Source organism: Typopeltis vanoorti, chromosome 4 (genome assembly GCF_054136105.1).
Source record: "Typopeltis vanoorti isolate ZY-2024b chromosome 4, IOZ_Tvanoo_1.0, whole genome shotgun sequence".
In the NCBI taxonomy this organism is placed as follows: domain Eukaryota; kingdom Metazoa; phylum Arthropoda; class Arachnida; order Uropygi; family Thelyphonidae; genus Typopeltis; species Typopeltis vanoorti.
In genome coordinates this window covers 73,108,230-73,136,010 of record NC_143552.1, presented here as the reverse complement: position 1 = coordinate 73,136,010, position 27,781 = coordinate 73,108,230, and the positions used below count along the sequence as shown (strand labels likewise).

The 27,781-nt window shown below is 35.7% G+C and overlaps 2 protein-coding genes across 3 annotated transcripts in view; one reads left to right on the top strand and one right to left on the bottom strand.

The window, feature by feature from the left end:
• Nucleotides 1-27,781, bottom strand: part of Hey (Hairy/E(spl)-related with YRPW motif) — a 139,728-nt gene that overhangs the window by 61,419 nt on the left and 50,528 nt on the right. The gene's annotated exons all lie outside the window — the stretch shown is intronic.
• Nucleotides 1,965-2,510, top strand: LOC150107411 (general transcription factor II-I repeat domain-containing protein 2-like). Its single transcript, XM_090391834.1, has one exon. It carries the CDS (start codon nucleotides 1,965-1,967, stop codon nucleotides 2,508-2,510), a length of 546 nt encoding a protein of 181 aa, XP_090247960.1.

The following is a 27,781-nucleotide window of genomic DNA, read 5'->3' as shown; positions in this document are numbered from 1 at the left end:
AAATGATTCACTTCGGTGATATTCCTCATGACGTCTATATTGAGTGATTCTTAGAGATGGTGAAAAAGTTAAAAATGGAAAGCAAAGGCCTAAGCAGAAAGATGCTATTCTGTTATTTTATTGCTCGCTCTTTTGTTTATCTGGTCCTATGAGCGATCACATTCTTTTGACTTCGAAAGGGGTAGTTAGCCTTATGCTCATCAGATATATCTTATCTGTACATTTTGTGTTTTCTGGACATTCTTGCATTTTGAACAATGAAAAACTCGAATTTCTGGGAAGAAAAAAAAAATCTTCTATGTCATACGAGACTAACTAGCTTGCCTTGAGTTAAAAAGCCTTCTGAAAGTTCTTTGCGCTGTAGAAGAGATTTGAACCTACGCATTCCCAGCGAAAGAATATGATCACAACCGACTGAGCTACGGAAGTTCACTTGTTTATTTATATTCGTACATAAAATTAATTTAAGTCAAAATTAATGTAAAACCTTAGTAACCGCTAATTATTTTACGATATAACTTATTCATCAGTTCATTAATGTAATATGAAGTCACCGATTCATGTTTTTTTTTTTTTCTTAACTGACGAAAGGTTGTAAAAACCTATGGTATATTAACGGAGTCGATGGACTAGAGATCCAAAAATCCTACTCTACATTCTGACCGAGCAAGAGCGAATTTTTGCCAATTCACTGAAACTAAATACCGATTCGGGATGCGATTCGACCAGCGTATGTTCTGAACTCGGTTCTTTCTAAACTTGGATCGCACTTCGTCTGGTAGGTTACAAATTAGACGAATCGCAGAAATAACCCAAATAACAACTTGATTATTTTATTTGCGACTCATCACAATGTGATACGTGAATTTACAAATTAAAAACGCGGCGATATGAGAAATGATTAATAAAAATAAGCCCGCGAATAAAATTAACTATTTATATATTTTTAAATGCTTTAAATGAGAAAGGTCATTGATCTTCGAATTATTATTTTAACATATGTATACAAAAAAAAAATATATATATATATATATATATATATATATCTGAAACATTCGGAACTTGAACAATTTATCCCACTGAAAACAACTTTCAGAGATTTATATACAATATAATAATTTAATGTGAGCACAGTCCTCTGTTCGAGCCTTCGTAGCTCAGTCAGTATAGACCAGGGGTGGGGAACGTTCAGCCCGCGAAATCATTTGGTCTGGCCCTGCCAAGGCAAACGCAGGCGGGACTCGAAATTCGATAAATCTAGGAGCTTTTTTCACAGCAACATAAATTTATATTAAGTGAATCATAATAATGATGTAAATTTTGAGGGACAAGCAAGGAATGTCCATTACGGGATAGACAGGACATATACGAGTACATGGCGAGACAGATACGTTTGCTTCTCGTCGGCTGCCGCGGCAGCCGACGAGAAGACCTCGAGAGTCGATGGTACGAACGTTGGATATATTTCAAATCCAAGATGCAGGATTAGAACAGCGATCAAAGCAAAATAATCTCTTCGCTGACGACACACACACACACACACACACACACACTGGACAATTATTAAAACTTAAGTGGTGTGACATCCTACAAATGAGGACTAAAAGAAAAGAAAAAGTTGATGAAGAGTATCGATCCTTCCAAGAGAAATGGACAAATCATTATTTTTTTGTTGAAGTCAAAGGCAAACCTGTGTGCCTAGTTTGTGGCGATGCGTTAGCAGTAATGAAGAAAGCCAATCTGGAGCGTCATTACATCTCAAAACATGCTAAACTCAATGAATTTGGAGGCCAAATGCGTGTGGATAAAATCAGTGCTCTTCATGGAGTTTGGAATCACAACAAGCTGCTTTCACTAGGCCTCGTTGTGACAGAGACAACATTATTCAGACGAGTTATGTAGTGAGCGAGCTAATCACAAAGAAGCTGAGGCCTCCTATAGAAGGGGAATTTGTGAAAGAGTGCATGGTGGCTGCTGTGGAGTTGTTAGCACCAGACAAAGTAAAATTGTTTCAGAATGTTAGTTTGTCACGGAGAACCATCTCAGATCGGATTACTGACTTAGCACAATATATTGAAAAAACATTGAAGCATTCTGCAGGAGATTTCCAATTTTTCTCTCTGGCTTGTTACGTCACAAGCCACAGAGAAAAATTGGACATAACAAATACTGCTCAACTGGCCGTTTTCGTTTTTGGGATAACTGCAGAGTTTGACACGAGAGAGGAACTGCTGTCAGTGGAAGCCATGCATGGCACTACAAGACGTGAGAACTTGTTTGAGAGATTTGTTTTATCAATGGAAAAGCTTGAGTTAACATTTGAAAAGTTAAGTGGCCTTACTACAGATGGAGCTCCAGCCATGGTTGGCTCGCAGAAAGGGTTAATTGCATTTGTCAAGAAAGAACTGAATCGTCTCAGTCTTGATCCAAGTGATTTAATTATATGCCACTGCATCATAAATCAAGAAAGTCTCTGTGCACAGAGACTTTCTTGCGGCTCAACAATGTGATGTCAACAGTAGTGTCATACATAAATTTTGTCAAAAGCAGAGGTTTTAACAGCCGCCAGTTTAAGGAAGTTACTGAATGATCTTGAGTCTGATTACGGTGATCTTGTTTATCACTGTGAAATGCGGTGGCTGAGTCGCGGGAACATGCTCATGAAGTTTTACGAACTGCGGGATAAAGTCAAGCAGTTCATGGAGATGAAGGAGAAAACCTGTCAGGGAACTCAATGATAGCAAGTGGCTCTGTGATCTAGCGTTCGTGGTGGACATTACCAAGTACCTCTCAGAGGTGAACGTCAAGCTGCAGGGGCCCCAACCAGCTTCTCAGCTCCCTGCTTTCAAACGTGAAATCATTTGAAGCTAAATTAAGGCTGTGGAAAGTGCAACTCGAAAGGAATAAAATGGTGCATTTCCCCATTCTGGAAGGACAAAAGCCTTTTACGACACTTGAATATGCTGGTTAATGTGCGAAACTAATTGAGGCATTTGATGAAAAATTCAAGGATGTGAAAAGTAAATAAATAGAATTGAACATCTTCAATGTGGAACCAACTGATGTGCCTGATAACCCAGAACACGAAATCATTCAGCTGCAAAGCGATGATGAGCTGAAAGCTAGGTAAAACAACCTTCCACTGCTTGAGTTCTATAAACGTTGCACAAGCAAGGATGAATTTCCCACTTTGAGGAGACATGCATTGAAATATGCATCTGTGTTCGGAACAACTTACAGCTGCAAGCAGTTATTTTCAAAACTTACCATCGTATAGAGTCGACTGCGCTCCAGACTGACCGACGCAAACCTGGAAAAGCAGTTGCGAGTAGCAACATCATCAATACCAGCTAACATCACACGCCTCACCAAAGAGAAGCAGTTCCAGCCATCACATTAGAGGTGAGTTAATTAAATGTTTGACCAAATATAGCAGGCTATTTTTTAAGTTGATAATTTTGTATGGCGCGCGAATGATATTATAAATATTCAAATGGTCCTTGGCAGAAAAAAGGTTCCCCACCCCTGGTATAGACGAAGCCCTTTGGTTGGACAACGAAGACCTGGGTTCGATTCCCGTCCAAGATGTAAGGAGACTTTATTTGGTCTCTTTCGACTAAAGGTGAGTTAGCCGGTTTCATACGAAGGTACGGGGTTTTTTTCACCAGGAAACTCGGGTTTTTCGTCAGAACAGGCAAACTGGCCCCGTGAACACACGCATCTAGAGATATAAGGCACACCGGGAGGCATGGAGCTAACCACCGTATCCTCGAGACGGTCGGTGTGAAGTCCACAGCTAAAGAACCTCAATAGTTTGTGAAAAGCCTAAGACAAGACAGTCCTCGGTTCAATAACTAAAAATGTGTTATTAAGTTTACAGAGAAGGGATGATAAAAGATTTTTATCAACCATTCTCAGAAAAACTTATACCTGAAATACAGTATCATGGGAGGGCAAAGCGATAATTCCACATATGTAATAAAATATCTGAAATTAACACGAATTTAAAGTTATATTGACTCTTTTAAATTTTGATAGTTACTATGAAAAACATTTAGAATCTTACAATCCATAACATCCTGGCTCGCTTAATACACAGTACTGCTTCTTGATTTCACAAATCGAAACAGAATATTAATAATATTAATTAGGTTTCTTTTATTTGTATCTACGGTTTTGTTAGAGTTCTGGATAAATAATATTATTATCATGTTTTCATTGAATGTTTTAAGTTTCTCTTCATATAGAGAATTCGTTAGCTGAGCAAATAATAATTTACACCTAAGTATGTTATAAAAAATGTTATTCTTCCGATTTGAATGAATGCATGTAAAATAATTAATTAAATTAAAGATGTTTAAAAACTCGATTTAGTCTCTTTGCTGAGTTTAAAATAAAGTTTTGTTTTTATAATACCTTAAAATAATTAATTCGTAGTTTCACCAGTTTTAGAGCTTCATAAATTGAAAGACTTAGGAGTAGAAGTCATGTAAACTGCAATAATTAAAAGCTCTCTCTCTCTCTCTCTCTCTCTTCTCTCTCTTGTGTGTGTGTTATTTTTTTTAAAAAAAATTCACAGAGAAAATTTACGTGATCAATATTAAATAATCCTATAAAGTTCTACAAAAGCAAGGCTAGTTAACATATGTTAAGGAAAAACGTCAACTTTGTGTTTTGCAGTGCCTTAGACCCGACATCTTCTTTTACAAAAGTTAAAGTAACAAGTTTATGACCTGCAGTTATCTGTTATATCGAAATATGCTAAGTAGCTAGTTAAAGGAAGAGTAATTAGCATGATGAGTTCTAAATTGTATTACTAGTGAATGGTGGTCAGTTCGTATTATAATAGACAGTAGAGAGGCGGATTTGCAAAAAGAAAAAAAAAAAAAAAGAACTCACCTGAACAATGGAAAGTAACAGTCTGTGCGATTATGATTGAGATGGATTAAACTAACAACGTAACTGTCTTGGGCAGAAAAGGAAAAACACAAGCAGATATGGAAAAATAAAATCGACGTTCCCTCAGCTGAATGTTATCACATCTGATATCATCTCATCATCCCTTTACGTGTTAGGCTCAACAGCCTGTCACGACCAAGCAACTTAGCTTCATAGAAACCTAATTAAGGTTTGATAGGAAGGTTAATCCTATTTGCGTAGTGTGTTGTGTCTGCCAATTGCTTATATTGTTTTCAGAGATGGAAGAAAAAAAATCGAGTTTCCGGTAGGAAAAAACCCTGTCATCCCTCATGCTTCCTTACCACTTGTTATCATTAATGATTCTTCTTTCGTTGATTCTTGAACACAGTCCAGGATTTTTAAGAAATTTTCTGGGTACATATTTTCAAATGCTGCCGTCAGTATTCCTCAGCTGGGAGGAATGCTAAGGTAAATCACACAAGTGTGAGATGAAGCGTCATCGAAAAGTTCTTGGACTGACCGTCAAGTGGCAACTTCTACAGTGATACTACTGCACTATTATTCGTACTGTGTAGAACAGTCTGCTGAGTTATTATTAGGCTAGCTACACTTACTGAACTCAGCGACTATTTCACCATCCGTCGAGTGCATCTATAGAAGTTTATTCGTGTAATAGTTAATAATAGGTAAAATTTATTGTTATTCTGTTTTTTTCTTAAAATAAAAATGTCATAAAATCTATGACATGTTTATTCGTCAAACGGAGTAGGTGGAACTCTTTAATCCTGAATTTTCATTCTCTTAAGGATTTAAGACGACTGCACTATTCCCACTCATTCTTTCCCTTGGTCGTCCTTGGCTTCTATGCTCTTCAACTGGAAGGTATTGGAGTATCTTTTTGGGTGGTCTCGAATTGTCCATTCTTTCAATATCTTCGATTCGTTTCTTTATGTATTTTTTATATGACCCTCCCCCCAGTGAAAGGTTGAAACCCTATAGCACATTCGTACCAAGCGGGAATAAGGAATTGTTTTATATTTTTTTATTATTATATTTATTTATTGTATTTTTGTTTATCGCATAGTCCAGAAACCGTCTGGAGACTAAACATGAAGCTTTTTCAAGCTTCCACCAGCGGGGAGGTGGTTTCACCTAAAGACGATCACAAGCATCCAAGATTTAACCAATCTGTGGCCTGTTGATTGGAGAATGGGTGCATTAGTCACTTGGCCAACCAAGACAGCAGTTGTGTGTTTTACCTATTGCTGTCTCTAGTTTTAGTTCTTTACGTGTTTCTGTGCATTTTTTTTTTTTTTTGGTCATAGTTGTAACCTTTTGCCCCTTCATTGGAATTTCATTTTTTGGGGTTTTTATTCGTTTTGCCATCAACAATTTTATGGTCCATATTTCACTTGCATATAGTACAGATCATGCTTTATAAAGTGTTATTCTTATATGCTATTCTTTTAAACGTGACAAGGTGGTTACGTTTAGTGGTAACTAACTTTTGGAAATTCTTGAGGAATATGTGTAGGCCACCAATACTTATAACATCGTACAGGGGAAAAATCAAAGTTGGCATTTTTCTGAATCAATCATTGAAATTTTATAGGCCTTTGGAATCTTAACCCACTCTTTGTTTCATTGCCATCAATATCAATAGTTCCATTTGATTTTATACCGAGGTAGGACGGGATTAGCCTAAACAAACCAAAGTTTGTTCAGACTGCTTTTATCCTACGTTATGTATTAGTATTTTTATACGATTTTTAATGTTCACTTTTATTTTTATTCGGTTTACTCTGTTTTTAGGCGAAAAGTCAAACAACCGTTTCTGAAGTTGTCAGTAGATCAACAGCTAAATTGGTTAACTATGGCCTCTCTCTTTCTCTCCTGTTGCGATTTCTCTCTCTCTCTCTCTCTCTCTCTTTGTGTGTGTGTGTGTGTGTGTGTGTGTGAACTCAATTTGCAAGAATGGAGAAACAAAACGATTAGAGCGAAAGCCTTCGATAACTAAAACCTAAATGCCAAAGTGAAACAAAATCAACATCGTCGACAGCTTATTTTATTAACCACCCCAAGGAAGAAGGATCTCTTAAAGGAAATGGAGGAAAACGTTGTGTATAAGAGTAATTTGAATAAGCTGGGTTTCCACCGTTCATTGCGTGATTTTTCTTCTGCCACATACAACCTGTCAGTGGATAAGTGGAAGATGAACACTTCGAACACGATATCAATACCAATTTAGTCATCTGGGACGAACGACCCAAGGTCCCGACCAATGAATTCGTGTGTGAATAGTCAACTGCAAAATATCACGAACAGAGATGCTAGTCATAGGAAAAGGTAGAGATTTCAAAAAAATATGTCGTGTTATATTTCATACGTCTTAGAATTTTATCATTATAAAGGATATGAAGCATTCTTTCATTGACAACTGGTTCAAGTTCAAAAATTGGCAGGGAACATGCAAAGCTGCGAATATTCCCGAATTCGTCACCGATTTTTTTCTTTTTCTTCATTTCAGCTTCTGATGATCGAACTGGAAAACTGTTGCAAGTTTCAACTGCTGCACACTTGAAACTTGGCATCCATCACATACATGAAATGCTCATCAACAATCATTGCACTTTTCCTTTCGTCTAATCATGAAACGCATGATTAGGTGAAAGGAAAAGCCTGCCGGGTTTATGAAAAACAAGACAGAGCAAACTGGATCCTGAAGATGTGTAATGGGGACACGAGTGCAGCAGATATTTGCCCGTTAGGAGGGGAAGAAGCGGAGCACTGACTATTTTGAACTGGTGTCCTTCCGTATGGGTAATCTCCGTGTGAGATAACCGGTTGAATAATCTGGATTTCTCTTTTTCTTTTTTTTTTTTTTTTTAGGATTTCAAAGGAAGGATTCTGAAGGAAGATGGAACATCAGTCAGCAGAGAAGTTGATGAAATACGGGTGTCACCACCGCCAATGCTATTGGTTTGGTCCTTCTACCTCTTAATTTTACAAGGTTTCTCCTAAAAGAAGTGGAAAATATATAACAACACAAAGCGAGTCTTCTGTGACACACTGAATCACTATTTGGTTGGAAGATCATTAAATCGAATGAATGATGGAAGGAATATTTTCCAGGATATTTTCAATCAAAATTAATCCCGCTAAACAGACAAACTGGCCTTAGTACATGTATGATTGACAGAAATAATTCAACCTCATCGCAAATTTTGGGCCATCAAGAATGAAGATTCCGCATTATCCTTAAAGTTGCTAAAAAGATAGGAAGAAAAAAGATCGTGTTTGTTTTTAGAATTTGTTTGTATTGATTGTATAATCATTTACGATGCATAATTAATGTGTTATGTACTGTATACGAAAATAACAGCTGACGGATAAATTCATGACTTTTTTAAAAAAATAAAATAATTGACTTTCATGTTTATTTACACACAAAATGTGTTCAATCAGTGGAGTAAATAATCTTATTTAGTGGTCAAATAAGATAAATGAGTAAAAGGGAAAGCTTTATGAATGATTATCATTTATTTATTTAGGTTATGGACCACATTACTGATGATACAACAGTAATGTGGTCCATAACGATAGGTTATGGACCACATTATGGAGCACTGTCTTATGGAATTAATTTATTGCTACTGGTTGTAATATAATTTTTGTCAGTAAATTGCGCGTATTATCTGGGAGCTTTGTCTGTTTTAGGGGATCAAAAACCCGAGATTCAGGGTGGAAAAATGTTTACTCCTAAGCATGAGACCAGTTGACTCACCTTTAGGTGAAAAAAACTTGTAAAGTCCTGGACAAGATTCGTACCCAGTTTTTGCGAAAAGGACAACTTCAAGGAGAAGGCACTGATTACAAACGTTGCCTTCATAAATTTAATATAAAGGAAATAGAAAGCGGTTGAATAGCTCTAAATCGATTTAAATAAATGCATTAACGGAAATTAAAGGCTAACAGTAATAAAACATCAGTCATGAAGTTAAACTGACTGCATATCCGATAGAGTAGATAAAATTTTAGACCAACGTTTCTAAATCGATGTTAGGTATTGATTGATATTCCGGGTGTTCTAAGAGGAAAAATTCATCTTTTGAACGGTTATTTATTTGAAATTTCCTCCTTGCACACCCGGAATATACGCCCCTGATCAATACCCTAGTATTGATTTAGAAACCATGGTGTAAAATTTATTTATTGGTATAAAAATGTATTATTTATATAAGTTATTTATTTGAAATAAATCGTCATATCAAAACCATTCACAGTGGGACTGTAAATCAGATACGGCGAGCGTTGCCGTCGAAGCACTCGTTGACTAGTCATATACGAAGAATAAGAGTAACGTGATTCCCTACGCGTCCGACGAGGCATCTACGTGCAATTTTAAGTCCAAGGTGAGCGGAAATAATGAAGCAAAAAAGTTGGCGCATTCGCACTGACTGAAATTTGCGAGGGAATTAAAAGTGTGTGGCTGTCAACATCGCAAGTAGTTTAGTTCAACTCAGTAGATTACTCGCAGCCTAGAAGTGCAGTGCAATTTGTTATTCCTTGGTTTCCCGTTAGATAATTGTGTATTTTTTTTTTTTTTTTAACTGGCACTTATTTTTAACTTCTTGAACAATGGAAAACAGTGTTGAAGATATTTATTCTGCGTACATTTTTTTTTTAACCAAGAATATGAGGTCAAGTTAAAAATTGTTAAGGACGGTAAAAATATAGACGACTACCCTCTTCCAAATGTAAGTAGTGTTTACATCTCTGAAACAAAGGATTAAACTGATGTATAAAAAAGAGCGTTTTTTTCTTAATAAAGTGTTTTTTTTTTTTTTTTTACACAAATTGAATGATTTTTTAAATAAGGTTTGCTTCATTACAGCAGACCACTGGAGTATCCACCCTACGCCACTAGTTTCGATATCGTATTACTAGACTATCCTACTGGTATACTCTAGAACAGTGTTTCCCAAAGTGTGGTATGCGTACCCTAGGGGTACACGAAAGATCCTTACAGCAATTTTTTTTTAGTTTTCTATTTTTGTCACCGTATTTTTACATATACGTGCAGGTTGTCTATCTTATAATTAATTTTTCAATAACTAAAATACTTAAAGGATGTTTTAAATGTGTCTTAGCATGTATCGACGGACTTCTGAAAGGGTCGTGTCTGATTGACGGCACGATCGCGTTCCTACTGCGTGGTTCAAATTGTTTGCATTAAAAGTTTAAATTCAAACACTTCGAATGACGCAGTCGGAACTCTCCGCTATATTTCAGAATCATTCGTATCTTAAATTATTACAGTCCTCAGCGATTGTTTCGCCACTCATGTGTGCATTTATACGTGTGTAATCCTGTTTGTATTTATTGTAATGTATTTAATAATTAAAATTTGTTTTATATGTTTGTAATTTAATAATAACTGTCATAGTAGCCTGTACATCCCTTGAGGGTACATATCAGGAAATTGATGATCATGATGTCGTAATTTATTAGAACACAAATGTTAAATAATCAACACCTTTATAATTATTCGTCTTTACATGAAATATGTTTATAACTTCTCTCAAATTGCTTTTGCCTCAATGGGGTACCGGTGTTACTAAAATTTCAAAAAGGAAACGTGGATACTGAAAGTTTGGAAAGCACTGCCTTAGACGATACCACACCAGTCTGAATGCAATCAAGCGAACTCAAATTTGTTCAGAATTTTGAAATAATGCAGCAAATTTTCACGAACGTGGTCTATAGGTGTATTCAATGGGAATATCAATAAACAGATGAATGGTATTCTCAGTTAGCGACCAACAGTTATTCACATATACAGTGGGAAAAACAACAACAACTTTAAGTGAAAGAATAGAGCCTTCGGGTACGATCGCTAACCGCTTTGTGCTTCTCCCCCCCCCCCCACGATCTAAATTAATCACCGTGTAGAAAGCATAACTGAGAGAAATGAAGGGGAAGCAATAATGTGTTAAGTGCAAACACTGTATTATATTGGTTGCCAACCTTAGAACTGGCTCGTTATGGATAGCAAAATTTGTTTACTGGGCTGCAAATTTAGGTTTTAAAGTTTTATAAAGATAAAAAAAATAAAGAGACCTATTCAAAATGAGTATATTTCTGAAAGAGTGTGTGTGAGTGCGTGCGTGCGTATCTTGTGTGCTAGCCTTCACGGTTATAATCACAACACAATATTCAAACGCGAAAAAAAAATGTCATCTCTGTCCCTCGAGGACGGCTTATATTGTTCTCTTAACGCACAACGCTCTTTGTCCACACATCATATGTTCGTGTAGGAGGCAAACAAATATTTCACAGGTTACCGTGAAACGTTTGTGTTATCTCATGGCTATCGTATGTCTGTTCCAAATCCTTGACCTCGATGAGTTCCCCTCAATAACTTTGTTTTTCGTTTTGTATTGCACGTAGCCCTTTCCACCCAAAAGATCGCATTCTAATTGGTTTTTCCTTTAAAAAAAAAAAAAAACCTATGGGATAATGAAGGAATTGTTTTGGTACGCACGTGCAGTTTTAAATTGGAAATAGAATGGTTTGATCCTCTTGGCAAGAACGAGGTCCAAAAATTAAAAATTCTATTAGCGATGAGGAATGTCATACAGCATTGGTTTTCCACCCATCCCCCCCATCTTCTATCTCTTTTGCTAGAAGTTCAGGAAGCAACTAAACATCCACCAAACCAGTAAGTTAAAAAAAAATAAAAAAAAAAACATGTTTCTTGAAAATAAATATTAAGAAAGAATTAAATACTTCTCATGAGTAGCAGATAAGTTAATTAAAAGTGTATGAAAAATGAGTATCTAACATTATTAAACATCTTTACTGTTGCGATCTGTTTGTGTATAGATATGTAAAAAAAGAGTATATATAAAAAAAAAAATTATTGTGCTTGTTTATTTGACTGTGCTGAAAGAAAGAAAAGAAAACAGTATAGTGTCGGATAGCTTGCAGTTGGGTTTCTTCCGGTTATTCCTTCAAATATGAATTTGGATAATTCTTGGGATTCATGCCGTTGCAACTACAGATGGACTTAACTCAAAAAGAACCAAGAAAAATCTGTAGTTCTTTAGATTAAACATAATCATCAAGAAGTAAATTTGTCTTCTTTGATCGGATGTTTCTCATATCTGGTATTATTTTGTATGTGCTAACCATTCACTTCGGCTGCTAAGATTTACTTGCTGTTCTGCAAGTCCTAGTTCGAATTTCAAGGGATTGTAATTTTCGAAACGACTACTATTTGCAGCATCCTCTCTCTGTTTCGTTTTCCAAGTAAAATTGACAGTCGTTTAATGCAAAGTCACTTGAATATTAGGAATTATAACAGAAATTGAAATATAATTTTCATTGTCTGATTATCAACGAAGAACAAAGAAATTCTTCTTTATATGAAAAGAAACGAAACAAAAAATGACTTAAATTATAATCTCATAATTTCTTCCGCAAGCAAAAGGCAGAGGGAATAGGCATAAAAATACTCCACAATACACGTCATTATACCAATATGACTTTATAACGAATTTCTTTCTATATATAACACAAAACTAACTTCGGGGACAAAAAAATCTCTGTCTATTGGTCAAGAGAGGAACTATCTTATTATTATTATTATTATTATTATTATTATCCCCCCCCCCCTTCGTATCTGTTTATCAACTTACAGGAATATGAAATCTTGTAAATAAATAAATAAATAAAATTTAAAAAAAAATTGGATCTTTACTGAATCCCTTTTTGAAAAACGCTGTCGTATTAGTTCAACTGGCCATTGAGAGATATCTGAGAATGATAATGGCATTCGTATTTACATACTGAAGAAAACGTAACACTCCTGCAAAATAATAATTATAAATTTTTTCAACCTGACTCTGTCCTCTCAAGTGGACACAGGTATTCATCTCCCACAGGAACATATTTACAAAACATCAATGTCCATGGTGGAATTCCATCCGAAGCCTGTTGGATGAACATAGGCTGAGTAGATAGCTCGTATGCTATCCACTCGGCTAAAGAGGCGGACAACCGCAAATGAAGTCTAAAGGCAACTAAATCAATGCCGGACTGCATATAACATAACTGTATTACTGCCAAGTACCATACACACAATAATTTAATAAACGATTTACAATACTAACGCGGTTATTAACTCTAAATTTCATATATTTACATTACATTTACAATAATCAATGATAAAAAATTAACTAATAATAATACCACATATTCCACTCATGTTGCTGCATCAATACTAATTACGATCTGTTATTATTACGACTATGATTAACCAGATTATTAAATTAAATTTAGACAGATTATTAAATGATACAAATATACAATGCCTGTGTGAGGAAATAACTGACAGATTCTTAGAAAAAACAGGAAAAAAAAAAACAAAGAAAATGGCACAGATAATCGTGGGACAGATTTGTTTCTCTAATTTATAACACGATATATAAAATAAGGCATAATACATATAAAAGTTTGAAATACTTACGTGCAGTGTTAAAGAAACATGTAAATATAAGCAGTGATCTTAAAACGACCTTATTTCTAAATTTTTATTTAGAATTGCGGCTGATAATAATTACAAAAGAAAATAAAATCTAGAAAACATGCAGTGGACATCATAAACTTATACCAATAGAAAATTTAAAAATTAGTTTGAAAGAAATAAATTCAATAGAAACCCCTCTAGAAGAATAAAAAAAAAAAAAAAGGCGCAGTAATTTCTATTTATAAAACAATAATGTAAAAATTCCAGAGGTTAAAAATTCTGAATTCCTCTTACCAAATACATATATAGTAAAATAAAATTTTCAACAAAAATCTTATAAAATATTCTGAAGACTTTATTCTAGAAGCAGTGAATGGGTTTACAAAAGGACGTTAAAGTATAGATCCAACATTCTGTCTAAAAGTAATAACTGAAAAAATAGTGCAATCTAAAAACACATATTACATTCATTCATTTTTTAAAAAGCATTCTATAAGGTAAAAATAATCATTTTATTTGCCATTACAAGAATGACAAATATCAAATAGTATTTTAAGCTATTGTACGTATGAAAAAAAGGATAATAAGTGCAATTGAATGCTTAACGATGAATGCTGGGGAGAATAAACCAAGAAATTGAAGACACGAATATCTCCTATATACAAAATATATTTAAATAAATAACAATAAAATAGAATATAAAACACCCTCAAAGTATTAAACGATTAATTAATTCTTTAAATTAATTTAAAATTTTTGGAATCTTCAGAACAATTTTTTTCTGTTTCACTTTTACTCGTAAATTCACATCGTACCATGCAAACATTCGAAATATCCGACGGAACGGAGTGGTAAATCCTTATTCTCCTATGTCTGTATATTGCGTATGTTCTTCTGACCGGTTTGCCTGTTTTTTGCGGGATTAAAAACCTTCTTCACATCCTAGACGGGGCTTCAGCCCAAGTTTTTCCCAGCAAAGGGCATCGACGAAACCATCTGAGCTACGCAGACTCTATTTGGATAATTCAAAAAAAAAAAAAAGAAAGAAAAGAAATATGTGCTAAGATTAACAGAAGCTGAAATGAAAATTACAAGAAAAACGTTAAAGCATCCTCTGCTTGATCATAAAAGAAATAACGAAAGAATTAAACGAAGCATCAGTAATAATAAAATAAAAATGAGAACATAACTGACTGAGTACGTTCAAAGAATGCAAAGTAATCCACACTCAAGCCTTCATTATAAACCAACTAGAAAAAGGAAAAAACGAGGTCTCCGTTGAAGAGACTTGCCGATAGTTTCTTGAAATACATGTAGATAGATGATGGTGTTAATGAATGCTACTATGAATTACTTGTGTATCATTATTATGATTATTATTTCCTGACACCTCCAAGGAGTCCAAAGACTCATCAAGGGACGGCACCTATTCTACAATACTTCATCCAAACAACACCGAACCGCTACTACCATCATCGTCTATGCAGGATGAAAAACCCGAGGTTCCGGGGGGGGGGGGAATCCTGCTGCCTCCTTTTGAGATCGGCTAACTCACCTTCAATTGAGAAGAAAAAAAAAAAAAACAGATAAAGATTCCTCCCGTCACGACGAGAATCGAACTTCTGTCAATTTTCCAGTCGAAGGACACAACATACCGTCGTTTTTCTAATTGCACTACGGAGGCGTTATTTTGAATATATCGATCATATTTCTTAATAATCTAGTATTTACTAATTTACAAACTATTCATACTTACTTGCTACAATGTATACTACATTCATCAATAACATTTACCTAATTATTCTTCAAACTGTCCAAAGTATGCAATGTCTTTTATTGAAGGTCATTCCATTTTTCATATATTTTCCACCCAAATCACCGAGCGCGGCCACCTGTCTCAGTCGAGTGCAATAGAATCCGACTATCTTTATAATTATGTATAATGTAATTAATATTCTTAGAATTAACTTGCAAACTGAATGAAGTCTCCTCCCTTTATTGTCAGTCTGAGTTTAATACATTACTGATAATCAACCGAATGCCATAACTATCACAATAAAACCCCTCAGTGCACTTTGTGAATCGTCTCTAAGGCCCATTCAATGCTGGTCCATTCAGAGATTTAAATAATGTCTCATAATTTTTCTTAAACCATACTTCCTTCCGCAAGTGAAGTTTTATTTTATGCAACTAACAATCTCTTGAACTTTTATTACGAGTCCCATCTAGGAAGCGAAGAACTTTTACAATAGTTATTCAACCGAAGGAGAGTGAACTAGTCTCCTAAACAGGAAAAACTTAGTTCTTTCATCCCCCAAAACAAACACACCGGTTTGAAGAAAACACGCAATCGGCTGTATATCCAGAAAACCTAACCAACCTGAATTTAAAATTTCTTGTCGACTAACATATCCAAATCCTTATGTTCGGTAACCGTTTCCAAAGCCTTTCCAATTCACCTTGTATCCATGTTATACCACCTCCTTACCAGACTGAATGCACTTAATTTTTCACGTTAAATTTTAATCCCCACTTCTCTATATGCTCTTCAAATCTTTAAGATCATCTTAAAAAGAAATGACATCATGTGAACAATTTATAACCCTACTCCAATTTCACATTATCTACGCTCTTAAGAAAGAGATTTTAGGTCAAAATATTTGAACTGAAATCATTGATGAATATATTAAAAAAAAAAAAAAAAACCCTAAAACTGAACCCTTATGTGTGTTTATCAGCGATTACAAATGTTTTATGCCCGCGCGGTTATCCTAGCGGCTGTGCGCTTCGCAACCATATGCCTGAGGAAGGAGTGTCCTAGGTTCGCTTCTCCGATGAGAATCACGTCGGAGCTCAAGGATCTTCCTCAGCCATAGCCAAGTTAGCCAGTCTTGGGCGTGAACAGCAGGGTTTTTTCCCCAGTTTATCCTGGGGGGTTTTCTTCCCGCAAAGCAGGCAAACCGGCCTTGAGAACTCAACATTACAGGACATAGGATACACCGGGGCGTAGGGCTGACCACCTTATCCTGTGAACGGTCTGAGGTCCGATGATTAATAAACCCTCGCCACCGCAAGGTAAAAGAGGGTATAAAGAAGATGAGATGTTTTATTTTATTTGCAACCTATGATTGTTGTAATTAGTGAAGTTTATATTAAAGCACTTCTTCCTTGGATTTTTAAGAAGAAAAACGAGCTATTATGAGAACTGAATCTGACATTCTGAAAATTCAACACACACTGGAAGAAGCAAACGGTACCGAATGATTATGCGTTGTTGAGAAATTTTATTTATTGCTTGGACAATGAAAAATCATATTCGGAGTGATCTTCTTGACCATCTGTCTTGAAGTAGACGGGAAGTTGCTTAGGTGCACCGCAGATATATCAGCCTAATGCAGCTCGTGAAAAATGAGGTGCCGGCCGTACCTGGGAAAGTACGCCTCCATATTTTATCACCCCCTACCTTTTTTGCCATTCACCCACATATATCATCAGTAGGCTGACGGTGTTTCTTTTCCGTGATTCAGAGAACAGCGGTCGAATGATAACAATCGTCGCTGTAGAATAAGGTTCACGAGGTGACTACTTGACTACTCATGAGCCGATTGTGACGCCAGCCGATGAGCGCCGGACCAAGTTACACAACAGTGACTATTGTCGGTCCGCGGGCCCTTACCTGCACTGACAGCAGCGATGCCAGCTCTCTGCTGTCATGGGAACGCACGCGGAGAGCCGTTCACACACGTCTTTAGCACGCGCGTTGGCGTTGAACGCCAGCTCCACACGCGGCCAGTGCGTGTCCCGCCGGTGGTGCTATGCGTGCAGCCACGAACTGAATAAAATTAGCTCGGAAAGTAGGAGCTAAGCGGCTGCGAAGACCGCTGCCCCTGGAAGTGGGTCCGGAGGAGGGAAGGTTGTTGACTTTTCTGCTTCGCATCACACGACACTCTGCCCCAGAGATGCCAGTACACCTTGTTCGGAGAAAAAAAAAAAAAAAACCTACAGAAGTAGCGGTACCAGGGAGACAGTGACGGGTCAGAATCGCCTTGGAGGACAATTGAATGATTACTTTATTCGGGGCAGGGAATTCGATTCAAATAAATGACGCCATTGTCTCTTAACAGAGGGGCGGACCTGTTCGACGATGTCGTACAGCTACGGAATTATGTGATGTCAGCCAAGTGAATGAAACAATGGGAATAGGGAGGACTCCTTATATTTCTAGCAGCATCAATTTCTGTAGAGGGAGGAGACTACATTGATCGCCGGGAATGAGACCTTCTAACAGGACCGTCCCTCTCGAAGGAGAGAGCGATGTAATCGGTTTGAATAAATTATACGCTTGCACTATCTCAGTAATAGTGCTCGTCTATAAGACTTTTCGGTCTAAATGACCGAATCGTATGCCGACATCGTTGGCATATAAAATATGTAAAATATCAAAAATAGAACTCGAATTTATGAAAGTTGTTATACCACGTAGCTGAGTCGGTAAAAGTCCCTGTTTGCTTAGCGCAAATGCAGTGGGTTTGAATCTCGCGAAAAGCAAAAGGTGTTGAAACCTACTCCGGAGGAAGTTACATATATTTTTGGGTTTATGGGCCCTGTCTTTTATAAAAAAAATAATTTCCAAAACTAAATAAATAAGTTGCACGTAGATTGCCGTTCAGCGTTTTATATATATATATATATATATATATATATATATATATATATATATATTTACTATTTATTTCAATATACGATAGCCTATTTTGTATGTGACAACTTTTGTTTTGTAATAAAACAAGCTGAATCAAAATCATTCAATTGATTATAAAAAGAAAATTGTGCTATGAGTAATACAGATCTGCTTCTTAAAAACTGCATCCTTTAAATGATTTTCCAATGATACTTTGTATATTTCCACCTCGGCCGTAATTCTGGAGATCAGGAAATTTTTAGTAAGTTCTGGGTATGATAAGACGTGGTTTATATATCCGATTCTTTAATCAGCTTTCTCTTAACCATTGCTAGACAGAGATTTTCAGCTTCCAAACCGTGTCGAATCAATGCATGATAATTCTTAAGCACGTATTTTAAAACCACGCGATTTTAAGCATTATTTCTATCCCTCATTATTCAGGAAAAGAAGGATCTACAGAATCTCCAAGTGGCACCGAAGTGAACTCAACGTTATATTTTCTCTTCAAATAAATGAAATTGAGTGATGAAAATGTACACAATGAAGCTCACTTTAATAACCCTAACACATCGTATGTGTTACTAAATATCTCTAACTTCGGAACAACTTGGACTTTATACGAATAATGCAGAGAATCTTCGGTGAGTACTCCTCTGGTACTTCTGCTGACATTACTTCCTTCTGAAAGGCGACGGGTCGACCTCTTAAGACCTGAGGCTATTGCTGCATTCGTGACAGCAATGTTTTCTTCTGTTGTCACCGTGGGAGATCTTAAGTGCTTCGATGGACAAACAGCTCTCTTCACGAGACCTTTTTAACTGAAGGGCATTACGACGTGGAATATCTTTTGAAGCGAATTTCTTTTTTTAGTTTCCTAGTAGCAACTAGTCGAACTGTCTTCGAAATAAAATTCCGCAATTTGAATTCGTCTTGGGTCATTCTTACAAATATTCGTCATTGAAATCTTAAAAGATCGTCGGTATTAGCCGAAGATGAAATTAGTTGAATTTCTAGTTATTCTTAGAAATATTATATAAAATTATTTGACAGATATAAATAGACCACACTGTAAAATATGATGTCATATATTGGAAATTTGTAAATAATTATTTCAAATATCATTAATAAATACGGAATACATTAATAAATACGAAAAATAAAGTACGGAAAAAAGTATTTATCAATACCAAGAGTAATTCTAGGATAACTTGCGTAATTAGTATACTTATTTCCTGAATTAAAAAGGAAAATGTTAAAAAGTAAATTTTAATTGCTATTATCATGCATAAATAATTTGTACTGAAATGCTACTCCATTTTCCTGAGACAAAATTTATGCAGTGTGATCTGAAATAAAAAGGGGAAAAAATGAAGTGTCCTATCACTCATACAGCTGGCCAGACCGAATCCTTCAAATGAACAGAACTATCGTGTAGGCTGGGAAAAAGACTCCTAAACTTTTCTAGGGCACCACAACAAAGACAGTCAAAGATAAGCGACCTTTTATGACTATTATTTCGGTGGGAAGGTTTTTCGCAGTAGAAGAACGAAACATATCAGTTCAAGATTAACTTCAGTGTAGTTGCATGAGCTTTGGTATCCAACCAAAGAAGAAATAGGTTAAGACAATATTAATAATAAGCACACATTATAAATTCTGATTTATCAAATAACTACAGAATATTACTTAGGGAAGATATGTTAAATATATATTTAACAGAAACTCATCAAATAATAGTTTTCGTGTTCGCTTCGAAAACTTTGTTTTTTCTGAAAAAAAAAAATAAGTGGGGAACACATAATTGACAGATATGGTCTACTTCGTTTAATCACCTTGGTGGTATTTTAAAACAACAATAGCATCCTAAATCATCATAAATGTGACTTTTAGCTAGATATTTGATACTGAAACCTTATCTAAAAAAAAAAAATAGTTTGGTACCATTTTTAGTTATAATAGGATTCGAGCACACTTGCTACCGTGAAGAATGAAAAACGGAAGCAAAAAAAAAAAAAAAAGATAGAGAGAGAAAAAAACGACATCAAGCAATTATGACAAAAGACTGTATTATCACAATTCAAGTCAGTAAAAATAATGTACGTCTATTTTTTATACTTTCTTTAAAAAAAAAAATATGAGAAGAATAAAAGACGAACGTCAAGAACTGCAAAATGTGTAAAACTGGTTTTATTACTTCATGCCAATTAAACAAGATTCCCATCATACCTTATTAGCAAGGATAACAAACATTAAGAAATCCACAACAAAAAAAATCAAACAAAAAAAAAAGGTTAAATAAAGACATTAGACTATGCTATCCAATTATATATAATTGGATACTATAATCTAATGTCTTGATTTAAAACGATCCGCCATATTAGCTCTCTCCCTCCCTTCCGCGCGCGCGCACACACACAGATTAAAAAGGCCCGTCTTCTTCTCTTCTTACTTCTAGAAGAAGTAAAAGTACATTCGTGTAATCTCTTGAATTCTGGAATGAGAGAGAGATTTACATTGGAGAAGGCATGTCTCATCTTCCTGAAATTCTTGAGCATCCGTAATATTCACTGAGAAGTTTATATTTAGCAGTCAGTGTAACTGTGAAGTACTGATTCCCAATTCCTCTTTCATGTGAACCTGAGCAGGACGGAAAAATATTTTAGCATTTACTCATATGCATATGAACTAGTAAAAGTACAGGAAGTTAACGCCAAAAACGCAAAGGGTGGTACGGAAATCTTTAGTCAGATATAGAAACATTTATTCAGGACTTCAGAGAATCAGGAGGTTAAGTTAATAGGATTAATAGTATGACATTATGTAAAGGGCTACTTACCATATTCAAACAGAAAACAGTGCAGACTACTGTAGAGAACGTCACGAATGGTCCATAGATGATTTGAAGTTCGTGTTATGGAGGGACAAAGCAAGCTACACCTTTATCTGTTCACTGGGATAAGGGAGTTTGAGAGGTGACTCGGAAGGTTAAGTGGGAAACATCTGACCGAGTGCGTCATCTCAAGTTCGAAATTTGGTGGTGGGAAGATATAGTCTGTAAAAATGATTTTTCCTGTAATGGACTAGGACCTTTGATAGTAAACTCTGGAAGAAAGAACGCTAACGAATATGCAACACGTCTGAGTAACGCCATTCTTTTTATATTCTGGCAGTTTTGTGGAACAACACAATAATGCAACATGTCATACTTCAAATGCTCTTGCAACATGGTTTGTGGAAAACTAATGGTATGGTGTGTTAGACTGAGAATAGTGTGATGGCGTTGTGTGTATGCGTATATTGGGGATTAAGTAGTGTGGACGGTGGGTTGCATGGAGTAGAACGCCCTCCAGAGATGCGTCCTGGGACTTCTTGGAGATGCCACGTAATAATAATAATAATAATCCGTTTTCGAGTGATAAATTCAAAGAATTCGAAATAGAAGTCTCACTTGTATTCCTTATTCTGTTTTAACACTTCGTCTAGTTTTGCCTATCGTCAAGTAGCTTTATTTTATTTTATTATCCTACATGTTTCGCCAATTTTTTTTCTATCGGCATCTTCAGGGAATACAAACTAGTAAGCTAAATTAAAGTAACAGACTAGGTTATAACAGATGGTTCTAATTCATACAAAAAATTAGTATTGAACGAGGCAATGCGCGTGTCTCGGGAACGTGATTTATTCGTTATGGCTCATGATGTAATTGTTATGAAAGTTCATTTCTTTGATGTTAAATGATCTGATTAAAGCTTTCAAAATTCTGGTAAGGTTAGACCTTGATTCTTGTTTAGGTTTTCAGTTTTACGGGTGACTATAAGTCGCCCGTAAAATAAAACATGTAGGATAATAAAATAAAGCTACTTGACGAACATTAAAAAAAGTGTAATATTCTTATAAATAAGTCAAGAAAAAATTCAACGCTCCCAATTTTTATTGCGATTTCTGTTCTGTTCAAAGAATTCTGTATAAAAAGTGCTGAATGGATAATAGTAATATTAACAACAATAATAATAGCAAGGATGAGTAGATGATGACTTGTTGAGGTGATGTAATACCAGCTTGGATTAGCTTGGATTAAGAGAGTAGAATTAACATACGCTATTTATGTTTGATACTTTTTTATGAATGAGTGTGGTGTTGGATGTCGTAGTTTGCATGATTTATGGAGTGTATGTAGGTATTATCTACTCTACTAACTGTGTTGAACACTAAAACATAGTGAAAACTGTGTTTTAGTGTTCTGAAACTATTTATGTGCTTTTAAGTTGAGCAGCATATTGTTGAGTAGAATGGTTATGAGTTGCTCTTTCATAGCGCCACCGTATGAGTTTCTGTTGTTGTAGCGGGTGATATTTTGCAACAAGATGAGTTATTGAAGTAATTTGTAATAGTACGCAGTGTGTTTGATTTGTAATGCTAAGAATTTTGTGTAGTGCCATAAGGGGACTCTTTTATTGGCTGGTGTATATGAAACAATTTTTGGTGTAATTTCTCTAATTTAGATAAATGGCTGTTTGAATAGACTGTTATATCATATCTGAGTACTGATTTGCAAATACCGTGATACATAAGTTTTTTAATGTTTGTATTGGAATCATATCTTTTGCTTGGAAGAATTTTACTGCAGTGATGTGGAGTTTATGTAGATATTCTCTATGTTTTATCCATTTAAGGGCATGATTTCAAGGCAGTGGCAGCAACTGTTATTGTTGCAGTAATAACCAATTACTGAATAGACGAGGATAGTATCTCAGTAAGGGACAATACTCAGCTACAAATATTATACAAAATCATAGGGAACCAAGTATATATTTTGGTGTTGTTTATTATAACTGAACTGCGGTAGAAGTAGATTTATTTCATTTAGGTCTTGTTGCGCTTTGGAGACAGCAGTATTGATGTCTATATGGATTGTTTGCCATACGGTGTCATCTGCGTATAGGTATATTTGACTCAGTGTAGCCATGTTGTGAATGTCATTAATGCAAATCTTGAACAAAGTACATAAGTACGAGGATGGTCTGAACAATTCTCGGCATAAGCATCCATATGAAATTGTAAGTCATTCTATCAAGTAGTTTGTTTTATAAGCTGTCTGAAGCAAAAGTGTTGTCTGTATCCCTTGAAATGGATAAACTTGAGTATCGTACGGATATAAATTTTTTTGTAAAAGAAGGCTTAACGACAAAAAAAATTCATTCAAAGTTCATAAAAGTTTATGGGCACGCTTCTCCTTTCTTTTCGACAATTAAGAAATGGGCTGCCGAGTTTAAACATGGCCATACCAGCCTTGAAAATGACCCACGTGAAGGACGTCCAAAAAGTGTAATAACACTAGAAATCATTGATCAAGTGCACGGCATGGTACTGGATGACCGGCGAGTCAAAGTACGTGAAATTGCCGAGACTATAGGGCATTTCAAAAGAACGTGTAGGATATATTTTGCATGAAGAATTGCAAATGAAAAAGCTTTGCGCAAGATGGGTGCCGCGCTTGCTCACAGCAGATCAAAAACGTACTCGCATGAAAATCTCTGAACCGTTCTTGGAGCGTTTTAACAAGAATAAAACTGATTTTGTGCGTGGATTTATTACTATGGATGAGACTTGGATTCACCATTACACATCAGAATCCAAACAGCAGTCAAAACAGTGGACAGAAGCCGGTTGTTCAGCGCCAAAGAAGACAAAGTCGGTTCCATCAGCAGGAAAGGTCATGGCATCAGTGTTTGGGGATGCTAAAGTTGTTTATTAATTATCTTGAAAAGGGTAAAGCAATAAACGGAGAATATTATTCCGATCTTTTAACCGGACTAGACGAAAAAATTCGTGAGAAAAGACCCGGTTTGCAGAAGAAAAAAATCATCTTTCATCAGGACAATGCACCTGCCCACAAAGGTGTTTTGATTGCAGCTGTAGAGAAGTATTTTGCAGATCTTACTGAGAACCACTACAGGTACGGGATAATGGCGCTGGAGCATCGCTGGAATAAATGTATTAGTCCTAATACATTTATTTTAAAAAAAATAATTTAATTTTATTTCAAAAATAAAAATAATTTTGAAATTATAAATTCGTTTTTTTCATTGTTAGGCCTAGAACTTTTCATACCACCCTCGTATACCCTGGGTATGATTTGTGCTTATATTTGTTACTTGTGTCCTGTTTGAGAGAGAATTCCTGAACCAGGTATTTGGTATTCCTCTTATTTCGATTACATAATTTGATCAGCAGAGTATGTCATGACCAAATGTGTCAAAAGCTTTAGTTAATTTAAGAAGTATAAGGATATCGAATTTCTTTTTGTCGAGAACTTTGCTATATGGTTTCTGAGATATGTGCTGTTTTTTTGTTTCTTGGAAGCTATATTGCTTTTGCGAGACGACGTATTTCTGTAGGAGCGCGCGCGCGTTTGTGTGTGTGTGTTAATTTTTTCAAGAATTTTGGAGATGAATGGGTAGGTTAGTTATATGTCTGTAGTTCTGTATCTCATTTCTTTTGTTTTGTTTGTAAGTTAGGTGCAATTATTGGTTTTGAGTTGTTCTGAGATAATATCAGCTTCAAATATCATGTTAGCAAGTCTCAAATGTAAAGCTTTATTTGTTCAAAGCGTGTTAAAAGATCTATATGGTTATTTTGCCTATTCCTACAGTAATCTTTGGTTTTAGCTGTGACACGACATCTTTCAGTTCCACTTTGGTGACGAGTGGAAAATACGTGGTTTACTATTGACTTTAGGTTGGCAATTTAGTGTTGTTGGTCGTTGAAGAATTATCTTTTTTGAGTTGTGTGATGTTGTTTGTGAAGGCATAGTTGAATGATTCTTGCTAGTTCGTTTTGGTTCATCTCCTGACCGGAGCTTTGAGCGATAAAATCTTGGGAAGAAGTTTTCTTATTTTCTTGTTAGTAATTCATTAAGTGTAAACCATGTTTATTTTTTTTTTATTGGCACACTGTATTCCTTGAATTTCCGAAAGTAGTAGTAGTAGTAGTGGTGGCGGTTTTTTTTTTTGTTTTTTTTCCTAAGAATTTTAGTAGTTGGTTTTTTATGATGTTTGTAACAGACAGGGTGTTATTGGGCGACTTTTTTGTTTAGTCTTTTATTGCAATACTGTAGTCGTTTATCTGCAGGTTATTTTTGAATGCTTTGTTGCCTTTTATATATTTCTTTGTAAATAAGAATAGGATGTTCTGGTATAAAGTTCCTGGATTATTTATTGTAAGTAGGCTGTCCCAGTTGATGTTTTTTATAAGATTTTTTACAGCAAGATTTTTTACTATGATAGAGTTGGAGTCTCTGGTAGAGCTTTGCAGTGTGTGTGAGGGGGGGAGAGAATGGAGGAAGAGGGGGTGGCATGGTGTAATGAAGCTACAATAATTTAGTAATTGGTGCGTTTGGTATTAATTGCTGATGAGATAAATGTATTGCTGGGGGTCCATATGTTGATATGATCTGTGCATAATTGTGCTAGTGAATCCCGAAGTTCTCTCTTGTTGGACAGTTTATGGTAGGATTTATGTTGTATACTAACTTAGTATATCAATATATGTGTTAGTGATTGAAGAGACATGGGAGGCATGGTCAAGGGTATTTATATTAATGTCTCCTATTAGCATAAGCAGATCTATTGTACTGTTACTGATACCGTTTAATCATGTTTCTAGTTCGTGAAGGAAGTTGTGCAGATTTTATCTAGGGATCAGTATTATTATTATGTTTATCGTGTATTTGAGGCGGTGTCTACCATTAGTCATGATTTCCAGAATTAGTGTTTCTGCATGTTCGAAACGGATTAGTGTTTCCGTCACGCAGCACTTTTCCTTGATGATCGCCATAATGCTGCCTCCTCTTTTGTTTGGTCTATGTAGGGTTTAGAACTAGTAATGGCTAATGTTGTATGCAGAAGCTTTTGTGTTGCTTATAGCAACTTCGGTCAGGATTAGTGCATCAATATTTGTCAAGGTGTTATTGAGCAGTGTTATCAATGTAAACTAGTGTTTCTTTACGCTTGTTATACTGTATTTGCGTGTAAGATGGTGAGTTCGGAATTTGGGTAAATGCTGCCTGTCTACTTGTTAAAAGATTCACAAAGATTCTACTGAGTATGCTCTGTTCACCCAGTTTTAAGACTGCCATGTTATAACAGTTAGAAAATTTAAAGCTTGCTCCTAAGGATGGGGAGGGGGGGTCAAGCACTGCACTTGGAGGCTGGTTAGGTCAGATTCGTTTAAAATTAGATAAATCGAGTAATGTCATACTCTCTAATAATAATAATCAGGGGCGGCTCGTGCATAAGCACTACGGAACTGCAGCGCCCCCAATTTTTCTCGATATATAAATATATTTATTAATTTATTTATATTTCCTTGTAATATTTAATTTTATCATCAACAATCCTATACAATTCTCTTATTTTGTATAAAAAATAATAAAAATCCATCTTGTAGCACTTAGAAGGGCGAAGGACGCTAGCAGCACTGTGTTTACTACAGTGTCTACGCACGCAAGCATAGGAACGTCTTAGTCAGATACGAGCTATTAGCTTAATGCGGCACTGTACGTCGCGCACTTCCACTGTTGTTCATATGCAGTTTGCGGCAGTAGTAGTGTTCGTAGTGCTTATCATGTTTACTCCGTCTCTTGAAATATTTGGACATTACAATTAAAGGATTAAGAGCCTGTGTAGCTCAGTGAATGTGGCGTTTGCACACTACGGCGCTTGACCGCACGAAGGAAGACCTTTTGGTTTCGAATCTAGTCGGCGATTAGAGGAAGTTTTTCTAAGCCTTTTTCCGACCGGCTCCCGAGTTAGTCGATCTCTGGCACGGGCAAGCGGGTTTTTCGTCCCGTAAACTCAAGAAAATCGACCGTAGAACCCACACTATTTCAGACATTAAGTATATTGTGTTAGGGTTAGGGACCACGAGATGGCGGCACTTGTTGAGCCATCTCTTCACTGCGTGCCGCTTAATTAGTAGCCTTGGGCCACCTATCTCTGATTGGGTACCAGTGGAGATTGAACTGCCCACTCAGTCTCCAAAAAGTTAGATAGGGCTAAAAAAAACGGTCTCGCCTATTCTCTATACGGGAATAAAAAAAAAGGCGTTAGCTGAATTAAAGGATTTAATTGTAATGTCCAAAAATTGTAAAATCCATTCCTTTAATTACAATTAAAGAAATAGATTTTATTTTTGAGTAATTTTGAATTATACTAAACTGTATAATTTTATCGATAATAAACAATATTTTTTCGTGTTTAATTTTTTTTTTATTTTTACCATAATTTTGATATTTTATCCAAACACGTATGCACTGTACTTACAGTATGTATGTATATTTCGAAAGTTGCAGCATCCCCCACGATTTCAAGCCACGAGCCGCCACTGATGATGATGATGAGATAATAATAATAATAAAAGAACCACTATTTTAATATTGAAATAACTGAAATGATTTTAATTAAATGTTCCGCTATGGCAAGACTGTAAAAATGAACATCATGACAGATCAGGAATTCACGATTCTGTCATGTGCATATAAAAATTCTTGCAGGTAACCATGTGGTTTTAATATTAAAGCATCAAAACTTACACTAATTATATAACTGTGTAAACAAATAACGTATATAATAAAAAATTTCTGGTTA

Excerpts from the sequence above, each read along its gene's own strand:
- LOC150107411 (XM_090391834.1), top strand. The coding sequence starts at position 1,965 with ATGGTGGCTGCTGTGGAGTTGTTAGCACCAGACAAAGTAAAATTGTTT.